Raw genomic sequence first — 15,098 nt, 5'->3', positions numbered from 1 at the left:
TAGGAAAGCAGGAGGCGGGGCGAAAGTCTGCAACAGCCCAATCACCTTCCGCTTTCCGAGTGGAAGGCGGGGCTTGGGATTTACCACGTTGGGTTTGTCCGCAGCGCTAATTACTTTTTCCAAAGGCTTCGCAGGGCAGCACTCGGGCTGGCGCCGCCGCCTCGCGCGCTGCTCCTCCTCCGCCGCCGCCGCCGCCGCCGCCGAGGTCCTCGGGGCTGCGGGTCCTCGGTACCATGTGTGACGGCGTCCTGCTGCCGCCCCTCGTCCTGCCCGTGCTGCTGCTGCTGCTGGTGTGGGGTCTGGACCCGGGCACAGGTAGCGCCCCCACCGCCCCCCTGCCCTCCGCCAGCGGGACCGACGCGTCCCCGGCGGCCCGGGCGCGGCGAGCCGACCGCTGACAGCCGCCCGGGCGGAGGGGACGCCAGGCCCGGCGTGCAGGAAGGGGCTCCGCGCGGCCCTCCGCGGCCGCCCCCTGCGGGGCGATCGCCCCCTGGCCACTGGCCGGCCCGGAGGAGCCGGGACGCGGGGAGGGAGGGAGGGCAGGGGGGAGGGAGGGCGGCGCGGGTCCCGGCGGAGCCGCCGCCGCGCTGACGCGAGTCCCGACTGTCTCCCCGCAGCTGTGGGCGACGCGGCGGCCGACGTGGAGGTGGCGATCCCGCGGCCCGTGCGCCCCGACGACCTGCACCTGCCGCCCGCGCCCGGCGCTCCGGGGCCCCGGCGACGGCGGCGGCCCCGCGCGCCCCTCGGCGCCCCGCGCGCCCGGCCGGCCGAACGCGCCCTCCTGCTGCACCTGCCCGCCTTCGGGCGCGACCTGTACCTGCAGCTGCGCCGCGACCTGCGCTTCCTGTCCCGGGGCTTCGAGGTGGAGGACACGGGCGCAGCCCGGCGCCCCGCCGAGCTCTGCTTCTACTCGGGCCACGTGATCGGGCACCCGGACTCCCTGGTCTCGCTCAGCGCCTGCGGTGCCGCCGGCGGCCTGGTACTGCCCGCGCCCCCTCCGGGTCGGCCTGTCTGGTCCGTGGCGACGCCTGGGGGTGGTCCCTTCTTCCCACCCGGGAGGGCTGGGGTGGGGTGCCGCGGCGGGGAGACCCAACCTTCTGCCTCCCCACAGTACCTGATGTTCCTGACGGCGTTTATCTGAGCAAACAGGGGTAGGGGCCCGCGACTGCGGTGGTGTGTCCTCCTCCAGGCTCCTGCGGTGTCGAGGGCCCCTCTGGGGTGCAGTGCATAGGGAAGGAAGCCCTGGCGGCCCCACGGAGAGCGCACGGGGAACTGTCAGGTCCCAAGACTGGAAGGCGCCCTGCCCAGGTGTAGAGCGCAGCCCGTCTGCACAGGTGTGTGTGTGTGTGTGTGTGCAGGTGTGTGTGTGTGTGTGTGTGTGTGTGTGTGTGTGTGTCCTGGGACCGCCTAGGTAGAGTTTTTGCAGCAACTCTAGGGTGAGGGCAGAAGCCACACCACCCTTCTTTTCAATCTCTGTGTGCAGGTTCTGGGGCTTGAACTTGGGGCTTGGGCTTTTCCACTCAAGCCTGGCACACTATAAGAGCCACCGCTCTGCTTCCAGCTTTTGGTGGTTCATTGGAGATAAGATTGCCATGGGCCTTTCTTCTCAGATCTTAGCCTCCTAAGTAGCTAGATTATAGGCGTGAGCCACCAGTGCCCCGCATTTTCAATCTTTTCATATCAGGAAAAGAGGTTTGGATGGGACCCCAGCAGGGCCATTGTTAAGTCTATGCTTCTTTTTCTTTCTTGCTTGTTTGCTTGCTTTCTTTTTTGTCGGTTGTGGGGCTTGAACTCAGGGCCTGGGTGCTGTCCCTGAGTTCTTTGGCTACCACTTTGAGCCAGAGTTCCACTACCAGCTTTTGAGTGGTTAATTGGAGAAAAGAGTCTCACAGGGGCTTTTCTACCTGGACTGGCTTTGAACTGTGATCCTCAGATCTCAGCCTCCTGAGTAGCTAGGATTGCAGGCGTGAGCTACTGGTGCCCGGCTAAGCCTATTTTTGTCAAAAGGTAAGAACTGGAAATGGGAAGGTTGTCAGCATCCTTTCCGTATACTGTTAACAAACCCTTGTCTGGTGCTGCTCCCAGGCACTGACATGGGTGCTAAGACCCTAAACCTGGTCCCCCACTCTCCTCCCTGAGACTCTGCCCTGCTCTATGTGAAGCACCTGTGAGAAGTGATCTGCGAGACAGAGAGAGCTCGTGTGTGTGTGTGTGTGTGTGTGTGTGTGTGTATGCATGCATGCCACACCCTTCTCAGGGCCTCCATGGTGCCCCAGGGAGTGCACATGGTTGGCAGCTGGGCTGCCCCCTGCCAGGCTTGGTATCACAAAGCATGGCATCTCATGCTGTTTCCCTATCTTTTGTAACAATCAACATCTGGGCAGGCAGTTTCTGATATTATTTTGTGTCTGCCCTTCCCAGGCATAAGGAACTTCCCCTCCGCCCTCTGTCTTGCATTCTCATCTAGAATTTTCAGGCCCCATCTCACATCTGGGCAGCAAAGCCAGAAACCCTGGGGTTCATGGTGGGGGGGATGTTTCAAGATTTTTTCTGTGAGACCACTTCTTTCTTCTCAGCACTAGGGGTGGGGTGGGTACATAGCTGTCATTTCCTGGGCAAAGTCTCTCTTCACGAATTTTCTGAGTTCTAGTGTTAGGGTGCCATCTGCTTTTGCTTTCCTGGGTGACGCTGGCAGTTTTGGTGAAACAAGGAACATGGGTGAACCATTCCTATGGAGAGTTGTGGTGCAGGAGCAGGGCGGGTGGGCTGTGGGCAGCGAGGCTTAACTGGGAGGGAGAAAGGCTCAGATCACTGGAGGGCCTGGGTCAAGGCTGTATCATGTTCAGGGAGGGACTGGAAGGCCCACATCATTTTTTTTTTTCTATTCTTGCCAAAAAGTTTCGAGTCTGGGTCACAGCACTGTACTGTACATGGAAACATCTGAATCCCATTTGCTGCGGTTTCGTGAGTTTCTGTAGAGGTCAGAGTTTATACTTCTTGGTGTAAAGTTTCCAGCAAGGAGCTATCTGTGAAGGAGCCGAGGTTGGAAATCTGGATAACATTGACTTGAAAGTTCTCAGTGAGTTGAGGGCTGAGCCTCCTTGGCAGATGGCAGCAGAGCCAAGCTTCCCCCCACCCCCGTGCTTCTCTTTGGCACCATGTGGGGGCGCTGTGCTTTAGAAAAAGGATCCCAGCCAAGAGGCTGAGTTCAGCGTGTACCAGTTGCGGATGGACCTCTTAGAAAGCCTCGAGATGTTACATTCCAGCCTGAGCTGACTCGGCTGTTGTTTAGTCTGCTGCCTTCATCCTGTGCGTGTGAGTTGGATGTTGGACTCTTCTCCCCAGGACAGGCGGACCAAGGGCTGAAGGCAGAAGGGAAGAGATGGTTGGGTATCTTGGAGTGGACCTCCCCGCCCTGAAGAGCAGAGAGAAAGCAAGGAACGGAACTTGGGCTAATTCAGTTTGCGTTGTGCTCTGTCTTTAGTTTGGGTTGTCTGCCCAGGTGGGTGGCAGGCAGCGTTGGTTGTAGTAGCGACTGTGTGCAGTGGCCGTGTGGACTTGCAGGTGTCTTGGTCAGGACAGGCTCAGCTACAAGGCATGGAAGGGGGCTGTGCTGAATAGACAGATGTCGTCAGCTGGGATGGGGACACGTCCTGTATCTGAAGAATGGAATCAAGTAGGAGATAGGCAGTCTTCTTTTGGAAAGGACCGGAGGGTAGGGTTGCAGGAGGGGGTATATATAATCTCCTCCTGTCTTCTTTTAGTAGGAAAGAAGCAGCCACAGTGGCATATTAGCCATGTTTCTGTGCCCAACCCAACTATTCCAGAGCTTGAGTATCACTGGACAGACTGCAAAGTTCTTCCCTATCTAGGGCCTCCAAATGGCAAAGCTCAGCACAAGGGGTGTGTGTGTGTGTGTGTGTTCCGCACTGTGTGGAGTCCAGACTATCTGGGCCCAGATATGTGGGCTTTGTTTAATGGAGATGCATAATTAGCATATAGATTATTGCTTAATTGTTTATTGTGCAGAACAGATAAATCACATGTTCCATCTGCCTGTCCTGCCTTTTGATGGTGGGCAGAGGCAAGGGCCTGCGGTGTTTCTCTCTGTCTTGTCTTAAAAGAGCTGTGCCAGCTGCGCTTTTTTGGATCTTCAAAGGCCCCAGGCTCAAGGATTAATTGTTTTCTGTTTATGCATCTTCATTTTATTTACATTTCACGGAGTCTTCACTGTTGATTTTTGGAAGAGTTCCTATAGCCATGTAATGTTAAAGCAATGAGCTTTAGGCTTGCGAGGAAGGCATGGCTGCTTCTTAATGAATCCATGTGTTCATAGCATGGGAATGCCAAGTTCAAGTTCACAGGTGGTGGAGATGGCCTCCTGCGGGACACAGTGTCAGACTCTGCCCAGGTTCTGTGTGGCTTGTCTGAAATGAATGGAGCAGTGTGAGGAGAGAAGAGGGGAGGGTGGAAGGTCTTGCCATCAGGTTTGGTCATTTGGCTGTTCTTCTGCTCTCAAGTTCTAGAGACTTCTAGAATCTTCTGGCTTCTTCTTTGGCTGAGGTTGTGGCTTCAAGGGCTCACTGAATGTAAAATATGGGACCAGATGGGAGCATTGTGGTGTTCTGGACTGTGAAGCGTTAAAAAGCCAGGTCCCTTTTCTAGAAGGATCAAGAGAAAGTCAGAGGCTTCCTGGGAGCAGATATTTCCAGAACTGATTCAGCAAGGGTTTTAGGCTTCTCTCCGTGTGTGTGTGTGTGTGTGTGTGTGTGTGTGTGTGTGTGTGTGTATCCTGGTCCTAGGATTTGAACTCAGGGCATTATCCCTGAATTTTTTCACTCAAGGCAAGCACTCTACCACTTGAGCCACAGCACCACTTTCAGCTTCTTGGTTGGTTAATTGGAGATCAGAGTTTCATGGACTTTCCTGCCTACACTGGCTTCTAATAGTGGTCCTCACATCTCAGCCTTCTGAGTAGCTAGGATTACAGACGTGAGCCACCTGCACCTTTGCTGATTGTTATTTCGTGCTCTGCCTTTGGCTTCTTTCTGCACCCCATTGCACCACAGCCCTCCCTGTGCCTTTGCTTCTTGAACCCTTCCAAAATATCTCGGTGGCAAACTCAGATTTTTTTTTTAACCACAGGGAAGGAAGCTGGGCTGTCCTGCAGGTCACGAAGTGCCACTTTGAGACAGTTTTATTTGGGTAGTAAAATCTGAGAGTTGTTCTTGGCAAAAGTTCGGATGAATTGCAAACCTGGAAATGTGCTTGGAGCTCTAAGCATGGCCTCACCCTGTATCCGGAGGACTAAAGGTTTATCTTAGGAGTGGATGGCATATTTTCTTTTCTAGGGCAGCTTGGTACCTGCACATCCATTAGCCAGGGGATCCCTTTTTTATGTTTCTGCCAAGGACCATTAGATAGTTGTAATACCATTCAAGGGCCATGCAGAGTTATCTGTTAGGGTAGGCAGCCAGGGGCAGACAGTAAGAATGCATGTCTGCCTTGTCATGTACCCAGTGATTTCGAGAGTTTTCTATGGCCCGTGGGCTGAATATTGCTTGTCGCTGTCCAACTTCATCCAGTTGGGAGTTGATTGATCTCATTAGCTTTGCGTGAGATCTTGCATGCGGTCCTTTGAGACAGGGAAAGTGAGCCACTGGTCCAGAGAACAGTGCTTCTCAAATTGGGAGTCCCCAGGCCAGCCGTCTCCATTCACTGTTTTGGACTTGTTAGAAATGCACGTTATTGAAACCTGCTACTGTAAATCTCCAGTGGACTTTGGTGCATGCTATAGTTTGAGAGTTCTGGTGGGGTACCCCAAGGCGTTTACAAAACTGTGGTAGAAGAGGGAGAAGAGATAGGACAGCATAACTCTCTTAAGAAGGACACCATGATGTTGGGTTTCTCCTTGGAGGAATGTTGTGTAGGATAGGGGAGATGGACTGCATGGGCCAGTAGACAGATGGAGTGCTGGCCAGGTCAGGGCCTCAGCGGGGGTGAGGGGCCAGGCTGGGGGGTCATGTTGTTTTAATGCTGCCCGACTTGCTGCCAAAGGAGGAACAAGCCCTTTGCACCATATTATTTTTCTAGAATTAGTCCTCCTAAAGTGACCTAGTTTTTTAAAGTTTTTCACTTATTCATCTTCTTACATTGCAGGTTTTCATGATCATTTTTAAGGGGGTTTGAATACTATTTGGCCCTGTTTACAAACTGGGTAATTCACAACTTTCAAACATTTAAATTGAAATAGAAATAAATAGAAATTTCACACATTCCAGTTCTTAGATTGACTTGAAAAAGATAACAGATTACACTTCACAAGTACTTAAGGAATTATAAATCTAGTAATTTTGTCTTGTAAACATGGGAAGGCTAGCACTCTACCACTGGAGCCACATCTCCATTTCCAACTTTTTGGTGATTCGTTGGAGAAAAGCGTCTCGTGGATTTTTCTGCTTGGGCTGGCTTGAACTGCAATCCACATATCGTAGCCTCCTGAGTAGCTAGGATGACAGGCGTGAGCCACTGGCGCCCAGCTCTCTTACACATTGTAATTCTACTTATAAACTGACCAAGATGTTAAGATCACAAATCTAAACCAGTGATGCACTTGAGTTAGAAACACAAATCTCCCAATCTTCACCTCCAAGATTAGGGAGGATTAAGACATGAGCCACAGTATCTCACTTTTTTTTTTTTTTTTTTAAGTCTGAGTCCCACTCTCCTAGTCTGTCCTTAAACTTAATCCTGTGTATCCAAGGTTAGTCTTAAACTTGTTCCTTAGTGTAGGCTGGCCTAGAACTTGAGACCCTCCTGCATGTACCTCCTGAGTGCTGGGATTACAGGTGTATGCTACCGTGCCTGACTCAAATGGACTTTTAGGAGGAGAGTTCTTAATTTTTAAAATGAAGTTTTGGTTTTTTTTGGCCAGTCCTAGGCCTTGGACTCAGGGCCTGAGCACTGTCCCTGGCTTCTTCCCGCTCAAGGCTAGCACTCTGCCACTTGAGCCACAGCGCCGCTTCTGGCCGTTTTCTGTATATGTGGTGCTGGGGAATCGAACCTAGGGCCTCGTGTATCCAAGGCAGGCACTCTTGCCACTAGGCTATATCCCCAGCCCTAAAATGAAGTTTTTAAAGAGTTGATAACCAGAGTAACCTACCTTTTCTGAAGGCAGACTTGAAAAATGGGCTCCGTGGGCAATAGTTCTGACCCCCTCCCCAACCTCTGCTGTCCCTCTACCCCCCAAACCTCCCAACATAACCACTCAGTGGGATGTTGCTAAGTAGATAACTCTGAGCAGTTTGCCACGTTGTCATTGGGCTGCTGGGGCTGGGGCGGACACGAATGTCGGTGACCCATGTTCTGCTTCCCTCTGCTTTCCTGGCAGGTGGGCCTCATCCAGTTGGGGCCGGAGCAGGTACTCATCCAGCCCCTCAACAATTCTGGGGGCCCATTCGGCGGACGTGAACATCTGATCAGGCGCAAATGGTCCTCAAGCTCCAGCCCATCTCTCGAGGCCCCGGAACCCAGAGAGCGCTGCGGGTTGCTGACAGGTGAGCACAGGCAGCAGCCCGGGCCGGCCGGGACTGCACAGCCCGTACCTTGGCGTGGGCCCCCACATGGGAGACCTGAACCTCCTGGTCTCACCCTCTGTCGCTCAGAGGTGGTGAGCGTTTCCTTGGGTGGCTTCATTGTTGTGTTAGCGTCACAGGTGCACAAAGTGTGAATGGACCATGACATGACTGGGTGAGAGAATTTTGCAGAACCGCCTTTGGCGTGTGTGGTCCCTTGTTGTCACTTAAACAGTTATTTAGTGCACAACTGTCTTTTGGAGGCTGTTTTAGTAGCCCTGAAATGGCTTCCTTTTTCTTTTCTTTCTTTTTTTTTTTTTTTTTGTGTATATGTACTGGTCCTGGTACTTGAACTCAGAACCTGGCTACCGTTCCTGAGCTTTTTGCTCTAGGCTAGTGCTCTGAGCACTGAGACACAGCTTTGCTTCTAGCTTTTTTTTTTTTTTTTTTTTGTGGTTACTTGAAGATAAGAGTTTCAGAGGCTACAAACTTTCCTGCCTGAGCCAGCTTTGAACTGTGATTCTCAAATCTCAGCCTCCTGAACAAGTAGCTAGGATTCTAGTATGAGCCCCAAGCACCCTAGCTGGCATTTTCTTTTCTATGTGGCTTTCATATGGACCCCTCCTTCTTACTCTAAGCAACCCAGAATTTCATTCATGCAAGGCTCTGATTTTACAATCACAAGTTGAGCCTGTAAAACCCTTCGGGTTGGCCACAGAGCTTGGAGGACCACTTAAGCTGGTTAATTGGAGACAAGAGTCTCAGGGACTTTTCCGCTTGGGTGGGCTTTGGACCTTGATCGTCAGATCTCAGCCTCTTGGGTAGCTAGGCTTACAGGCATGAGCCACCTGTGCCTGGCATTTTCAGTGGTTCCTTCCCTTCCCTTACATCTTTGGAGGAATACATTAGCCACTCTTTTTTTTTTTTTTTTCTATTTCTTTTTTTTTTTGGCCAGTCCTGGGGCTTGGACTCAGGGCCTGAGCACTGTCCCTGGCTTCTTTTTGCTCAAGGCTAGCACTCTGCCACTTGAGCCACAGCGCCACTTCTGGCCATTTTCTGTATATGTGGTGCTGGGGAATCGAACCCAGGACCTCATGTATATGAGGCAGGCACTCTTGCCACTAGGCTATATCCCCAGCCCCCATTAGCCACTCTTAAGTGTGCATGCTTTCTGCACTGCTCTCAGTACTGCCTGGGATTTCTCCAGGGCTGTTCTCAGCTCTGGCTGGTTGTGACCCTCAGCCTGTAAGCTTTAACAATTGCTCAGATCTGGATCCTGCCCACCCCAGTGGCTTTAATTGGACTGGGACACAATTTGGGCACCTGGTGATGGAATAGCTCCCTAGACACTGCTAACATTGTGCTGGTATTGAATATGGAGTCTGAGTCATGGCACCTGTGGACCGTCGGAAGTGGGATTTCTCAGGTGAGGCCCTTCTAGCAGGGCCACACAGGAAAGCCAGGACAGATGCCTTTTATTCTGTATGTGGTGAGCAGAAGCCCAGCGTGCCTGCGATGGGAGCAGATAATGGGATGTTTGTCTGATGACCTGCTCCCTTTCCCTTTAGGGAGGGCTATCAAGAATCGCTGACAAAATGACAAAATGTGCTTGTGTGTGCATTGTTCGTATGGAAGGCTGGTTTTGAGGCTTTTTTGGGGGGAGGGGGTGCTTAAATTCAGGGCCTGGGCACTGTCCTCTGGCTTTTTGTTCAAGGTTAGTACTCTGCCACTTGAGCCACAGCTCTACTTCCTGCTCTTATTTTTGGTGGCTATTTTGGAGATGAGAGTCTTACAGACCTTCCTGCCCAGACTGGCTTAGAACTGTGATTCTCAGATCTCAGTCTCCCAAGTAGCTAGGATTCTGAGCATGATCCACAAGTGCCCGGCATGAAGCTCTTGGCCTTTTTCACTCAAGGCTGGATCTCTGCCATTTAAGTCATGGCACTACTTCCACCATTTTACTGGTTAATTGGAGATGAGAGTTTCATGAATGTTTCTGCCCACCCTGGCTTTGAACTGAGACCCTCAGATCTCTGTCTTCTGAGTAGGTAGGGTTATAGATGTGAGGTACCAGTGCTTAGCTTGAGGCACTTTTTGATAGATGGTCTTATCTCTAAAGAAGGGAATAGGATGAACTGAGGATGGGTTAGATTTCATAGAAACTGAACTAAGAGAAGCCAGGTGAGAACATTCTGGAAAATGCTGAAATTGCCTAAAAAATAAGCTGCTCTGGATAATTACAGTATTGTACAAACCCGACTGCAGGCTGGGTAGGGACACAGACCGCAAGAGAGGATGAATATATTCTATTGCTGTTCTCTGTTCTGCATTAAATACTTAGGAAACATTGCTCTGTTGAGAGGCCCTGGGTCTTTCAAGTTGCTTAGCTAATTAGTCAATTAGGCCATATCTAGTTTGGATTAGCTTGGAAATGTTGACAGTTCAGAAACCAGGAGAATTAATTGACTGGGACACCAGCAAAGTGCATTTTGAAGTTCCCTAGGTGGATTAATCAGCTGCATCAAGGGTTTCCCGTGGGAACATGCCCCTCTGGCTGGACTTGGTGGCCAGACTTGGTTTCACCGAGTTCTGCTGTTGATCGTATATGACACTAACCCTAGCCCCGGCCCCAGCCCCGGCCCCAGAGGTCTCACCTGTTCATGCAGGTGATGGTGAATCTGACAAGACTTCCTCCAGGAAATACAGACCTTACCTGAGAATTGAACCTTGTGTCTGGATAGGATTGAGGCTAGAAGGATGGTCATGGGCAAAGCCACTAGGCCCTGGTTCTTGCATATATTTTCATATTAACTTCCAAAGCAGTATTTCAAGTCTAATTCCATGATCAAGAGAAGGAGGAATCATGTTAGAGGTTGGATTGTATGTCTCTTAGCATCTGGGAGACTCTGGCTCAGTCTGCTAGGGCTTCTGTGATTAAATGCCCCAAGTTGGGTACAGTCGGGGGTGGGGGGGGGGAGCTTCCACTATAGGAAAAGGGCTTCTTGCAGTTCTGGAGGCTGGAAGCCAGAGGCCAAGGAATCCAGAGTCGTTTCTTCTGATGCAGTGAGGGTGAGACCCTGTGCCAGGCCTGGTCTCTTGGCTGGTAGATGGCCTCCACATCCATGTGTCCTTCACTGATCATCTGTGTGTCTGTCTGTCTCCATGTCTGTCTCCTCTTCTCATGAGACATTGGTCCTCTAGCATTAGGGCCTGCCCTAGCAATCTCAGTTTAATTCAGTTATTTCTAGAAAAAAAATGTGTCCACCAATGCAGTCACGTTGTGAAGCTACTGAGAGCTGGGACCTGCGGAGTTGGGATACCCATCAGCCTCAGTTTCTCATCTTGGATGCAAGGTCTCTGCCTGCAGGGACCTGACAGTTTGGTGAGGAAAAACAGCACTATAAAATAAGCGTAGCAGGTTTGGAATATCAAGTAAAACATAGCACACAGACCCCAAATGGACACCTGTGTTCTCAAAGCCTAAGCCATGTGAACATCTTGCTTCAGAACATCCTTCTGTTTTGAGAGAGAGATGAACTGTGCCATGCCTTATCATAACTGGTGTCCTTCCCACATGGAACTGCCATACTGATATTGCTCCGGCTCCAAGTCAGGGCCTGGCGTCCTGTCTCTATTTTCTTGCTCACAGCAATCTTGCTTGAGCCATAACTCTGGTCTGGCATTTTGCTAGTTAATTGGAGATAGGAGTCTCACTTGCTTTTCTGCCCAGAGTGACTTAGAACTTCAGCCCTCAGATCTCACCCTCCTGAGTAGCTAGGATTACAGGCATGAGCCACCCATGCCTAGCTCGCTTTTGGCCTTTAGATAAGGGCCCCCATAGATTCTTCCTGCCTGGGCTAGCAGAAAAAGTATCTCCGCCTCCTGAGTATTTGGTGATGTCATCTTTTATTCTATAATAAAACCATAAGTAAATTTTTATTTATGGTTATGAGATAAATTCTTATCTCACAGAATTTCTTTACAAATTATACTTCTGTGTCTACTGATTTGGAGACTGTGCCCCAGACAATATTTCTACTTGATGCCTTTTTATAGCTTTAATATCTCTGCTGAGATCTCTTGCCATTTCACTTATCACGGCCATGTTTTCTTTTAAATCTTTGAGAGTGCTGATAATAGTTACTTTAAAATTCCTGTCTCCTGGTGCTAACATTTTTGTCTGCATTGATTGTCTCAAGTTACATTTTCCTAGTTCTTCCTACATCAAGTAGTTTCAGACCATGCACTGGATGTTATAAATCCAGTACTGTAAAGAGTCTGGAATCTATTCTTCTGAAGACTATTTTACCTGGAACCTAATTTTGTAGGACATAAACTACAAAATGTTTATCTTGGGTGGCAGCACAACTCTTGGTTCAGTTTATCAGCCTTTGCCATAGTTTGTTCCAGAACATAGGTAGAATTTATATACGGAATCTGGGGCCCACTCCTGAGGTCTCTCTCTTCCAGGATGAATCTCCCATCCCAGAATTGCCTTCAGCTCTGTCCTCCTGTTCTGCACATCATAGGCAGTGTAAGATTTCTCTTGGTGTATTTTTTTGTTTGCGTTTTGCTTAATGATACCACGTTTCCCTATTGCTTCAGTTTCTTTCTTTCTTTCTTTTTTTTTTTTTTTTTTTTGCTGTTGTCCTTTCCTTCTTCATATGAAGGCTGGCCAGCTTTTCCTTATTCCCCTTCCACCAAGTCCAGAAGTTCCATGCTCTAGTACAATGTTGTGATCGCTGCTTTTAAATTCCATATGCACACACGTATCTATTGGCTGGCTTCTGGGGCTACAGATGGCTTAGTTGCTATTAGAGATAAGGCGTTCCCCCCATACTTCTGGAATGTGCTGGTCTCCCTCTCCTTCCTTGGCGTCTGGTGAAAGGATGATGTTAGTTCTCCTAGGTGGTTCAGAAATGAAACATGTTGTTATGGTCCTGGAGGCTACATGTCTGTGATGAATTCTTACGAGGAAGGCACCCTCAAGCTTGGGTATCTGAGGCCTTGCTTCTCGCAGTGATGTCTTCTCACTGTGTCTTCACAGTGTGAAAAGAGCAGGGGGGGAGTTGTCACTGAAGCCTCTGTGTGAGGCACTTAATCTCCCTCAGAGGGCTCCTCTCTAAGCCCCACTCCTGACACCTTCCCACTGGGGGGTTAGGTTTCTTCAGATGGATTTGGTGAGGAAACATGAGCAGAGCAGAGCAAGGGAATTTTATGCACATTTTTTTTCTTTTTTTTTATTTAACTTTTTGTTAGTCATGGGGCTTGAACTCTGGGCCTGGTTGCTATCCCTGAGCTCTTCGGCTTAAGGCTACACTCTGCCACTTGAGCCACAGCGCCACTTCCAGTTTTCTGTTGGTTAATTGGAGATAAGAGTCTCACGGACTTTCCTGCCTGGGCTGGCTTTGAACACAATCCTCAGATCTCGGCCTCCTGAGTAGCTAGGATGACAGGCGTGAGCCACCGGCACCTGGCTATCTATGCTTTTAATAACGTCTGTGAGTTGTTGTAGTTGTCTGAGGACCTTTCATGCGTGGTTTATTCCTCACGACAAGCATTCCTGACTCAAGTGTATAAGAAATGTCCTGTAATCTTGGCATCTGAAAGTGAAGCATGCATGCACTGTGGCTCTTTACATCAAGGGCATCCCCCATCCCATTGGGATTTTGGGGGGGAGGTTTCAGACACTAAGGAATAGTGGCTGTGTGAAGATCACTTCCAGTGTGGGCCTTTGTTCAAAGCCCAGGCATGGAAGGAAGGCCAAAGGCCCCCTGCCGCAGCCTCAGGGACAAGCCCATTCACAGCTCACAGCCACACATGGTTTCTTTTGTTGACCTCAAGCACTGTCTCCTTTTGAAAATATTCAGTGGTGATTGAAACATTAGAGGGAACTTGAAAGCTGGGTGCTGGTGGCTCAGGCCTGTAATCCTAGCTGCTCCGGAGGCTGAGATCTGAAGATTGTGGTTTGAAGCTAGTCTGGGCCAACAAATCCAACAGACTTTTTTTTTTTTCTTTTTTTGATGCCAGTACTGGGGCTTGAACTTAGGGCCTAGATGTTCTTCCTTGGCCTTTTTTTTGGTTATTGTTTCCCACTCTACCACATGAGCCACAGCTCCATATCCGGCTTTTTTGCTGGTTAAAGGTTAGAGTCTCTGGACTAGGAATGTGGCTTAGCAATAGAGTGCTTGCCTAGCATTCATATAGCCGTGGGTTCGATTCCTCAGCACCACATAAACAGGAAAAGCCAAAAGTGGCGCTGTGGCTCAAGTGGTAGAGTGCAAGCCTTGAGCAAAAAGAAGCCAGGGGCAGTACTCAAGCTCTGAGTTCAAGCTCCAGGACTAGCCAAAAAAGAAAAAAATAATAAAGATTAGAGTCTCATGGATTTTCCTGCCCTGACTGGTTTTGAACCATGGTCCTTAGATTTCAGCCTCCTGAGTAGTTAGGATTGCAGGTGTTCACCACTGGCTCCTGTCTCACTTTTTAAAAGCTTATATCGGGGGACTTGACTCTTACTCCAGAAGTACTCGTTTATATTTATTGTGATTCTTTAGGTGTCACAGCTTTGGTTCATGTCGTTTTAAATATCAGACAGACATTGGATTTTCTGTATGCTTTTGCAGCATTCATAGACACACATGTGATTTTCCTGCTTAGACATGTCAACATAGTATATTACGTCAGTCATTTCCTAGTATTTTGCCAACTTTAAATTCCTGGATTAAATCCCACTTGGTGTGTGTGGTGTTTTATTTCCTCAGCATGATGTTGTATTCTCTTCATTAATGTTTTCTTAGCTTTTTTGCATTCATGGTCACAAGAAGTGTTCTTGGAGTTCCTTCTCATGTGTGCTGTCTTTTCCAGCTTAAGTATTAACAGTACACAAGCTACTTGAGGAATAAGGAGTCTTTTCTTTATTTTCAGTGTTCTGGAACAATCTGTGAGCCATCCGGGTTGTTTAGTCACTGACAGTTTGATATAGTCCCTCTGGAAGCATCTGGTTGTTTCTTTTATCTTCTCTTTTTCCTCCCTCTCTCCCTCTGTCCCTCCTTCTCTCCCTCCCTCCCCTCTTCCTTCCCATCCTCTCTCTCTTTCTCTCTCTCTCTCTCTCTTGCTTTCTTTGTTTCCTGGTGTGTATGTATGACTAATTTTTTTGGTAACTTTTCTGTTTCCTTCCGTCAAAATCGACCTGTATTGCTTATGGAATCACAATTGGTGAAGTGTGGATCCCAGCAAATGTCATTGAGCTTTTCAATGTAAATGATTCAATGTATTCCATAATTACTACTTAACGCAGTTCACACTAGATTGCAAATTCCTAGGTCATGGGGCTTTTGGTATACTAAAGCTATACCTTGGTTTCTGGGTTCAGGAATGGTCTTATTAGACTTATTAGATGGCTGTTTGACTACTCTCCAAATCCATCTTGGATTTGGAGCCCTAAGTCAGATGTCACCAGGAAGTCCACCTGGTCATCTAACTCAGCTTCTGGAATTCCAACGTGCTTTGTCTACACTATAAGTG

The 15,098-nt window shown here is 49.3% G+C and overlaps 1 protein-coding gene across 1 annotated transcript in view; it reads left to right on the top strand.

Annotated features, from left to right (window-relative positions):
* The first annotated feature begins 233 nt into the window (after nucleotides 1-233).
* Adamts17 (ADAM metallopeptidase with thrombospondin type 1 motif 17) overlaps nucleotides 234-15,098 on the top strand; it is a 141,165-nt gene continuing 126,300 nt past the window's right edge. The window contains exons 1-3 of the mRNA XM_048369046.1: nucleotides 234-315; nucleotides 618-979; nucleotides 7,391-7,556. Of these exons, the coding sequence (XP_048225003.1) occupies nucleotides 234-315; nucleotides 618-979; nucleotides 7,391-7,556 (610 nt within the window). The remainder of the gene's footprint in view (nucleotides 316-617; nucleotides 980-7,390; nucleotides 7,557-15,098) is intronic.

Source organism: Perognathus longimembris, chromosome 20 (genome assembly GCF_023159225.1).
Source record: "Perognathus longimembris pacificus isolate PPM17 chromosome 20, ASM2315922v1, whole genome shotgun sequence".
NCBI lineage: Eukaryota > Metazoa > Chordata > Mammalia > Rodentia > Heteromyidae > Perognathus > Perognathus longimembris.
Note: the sequence above shows the minus strand (reverse complement) of the source record. Positions and strands in the feature narration are given on the sequence as shown.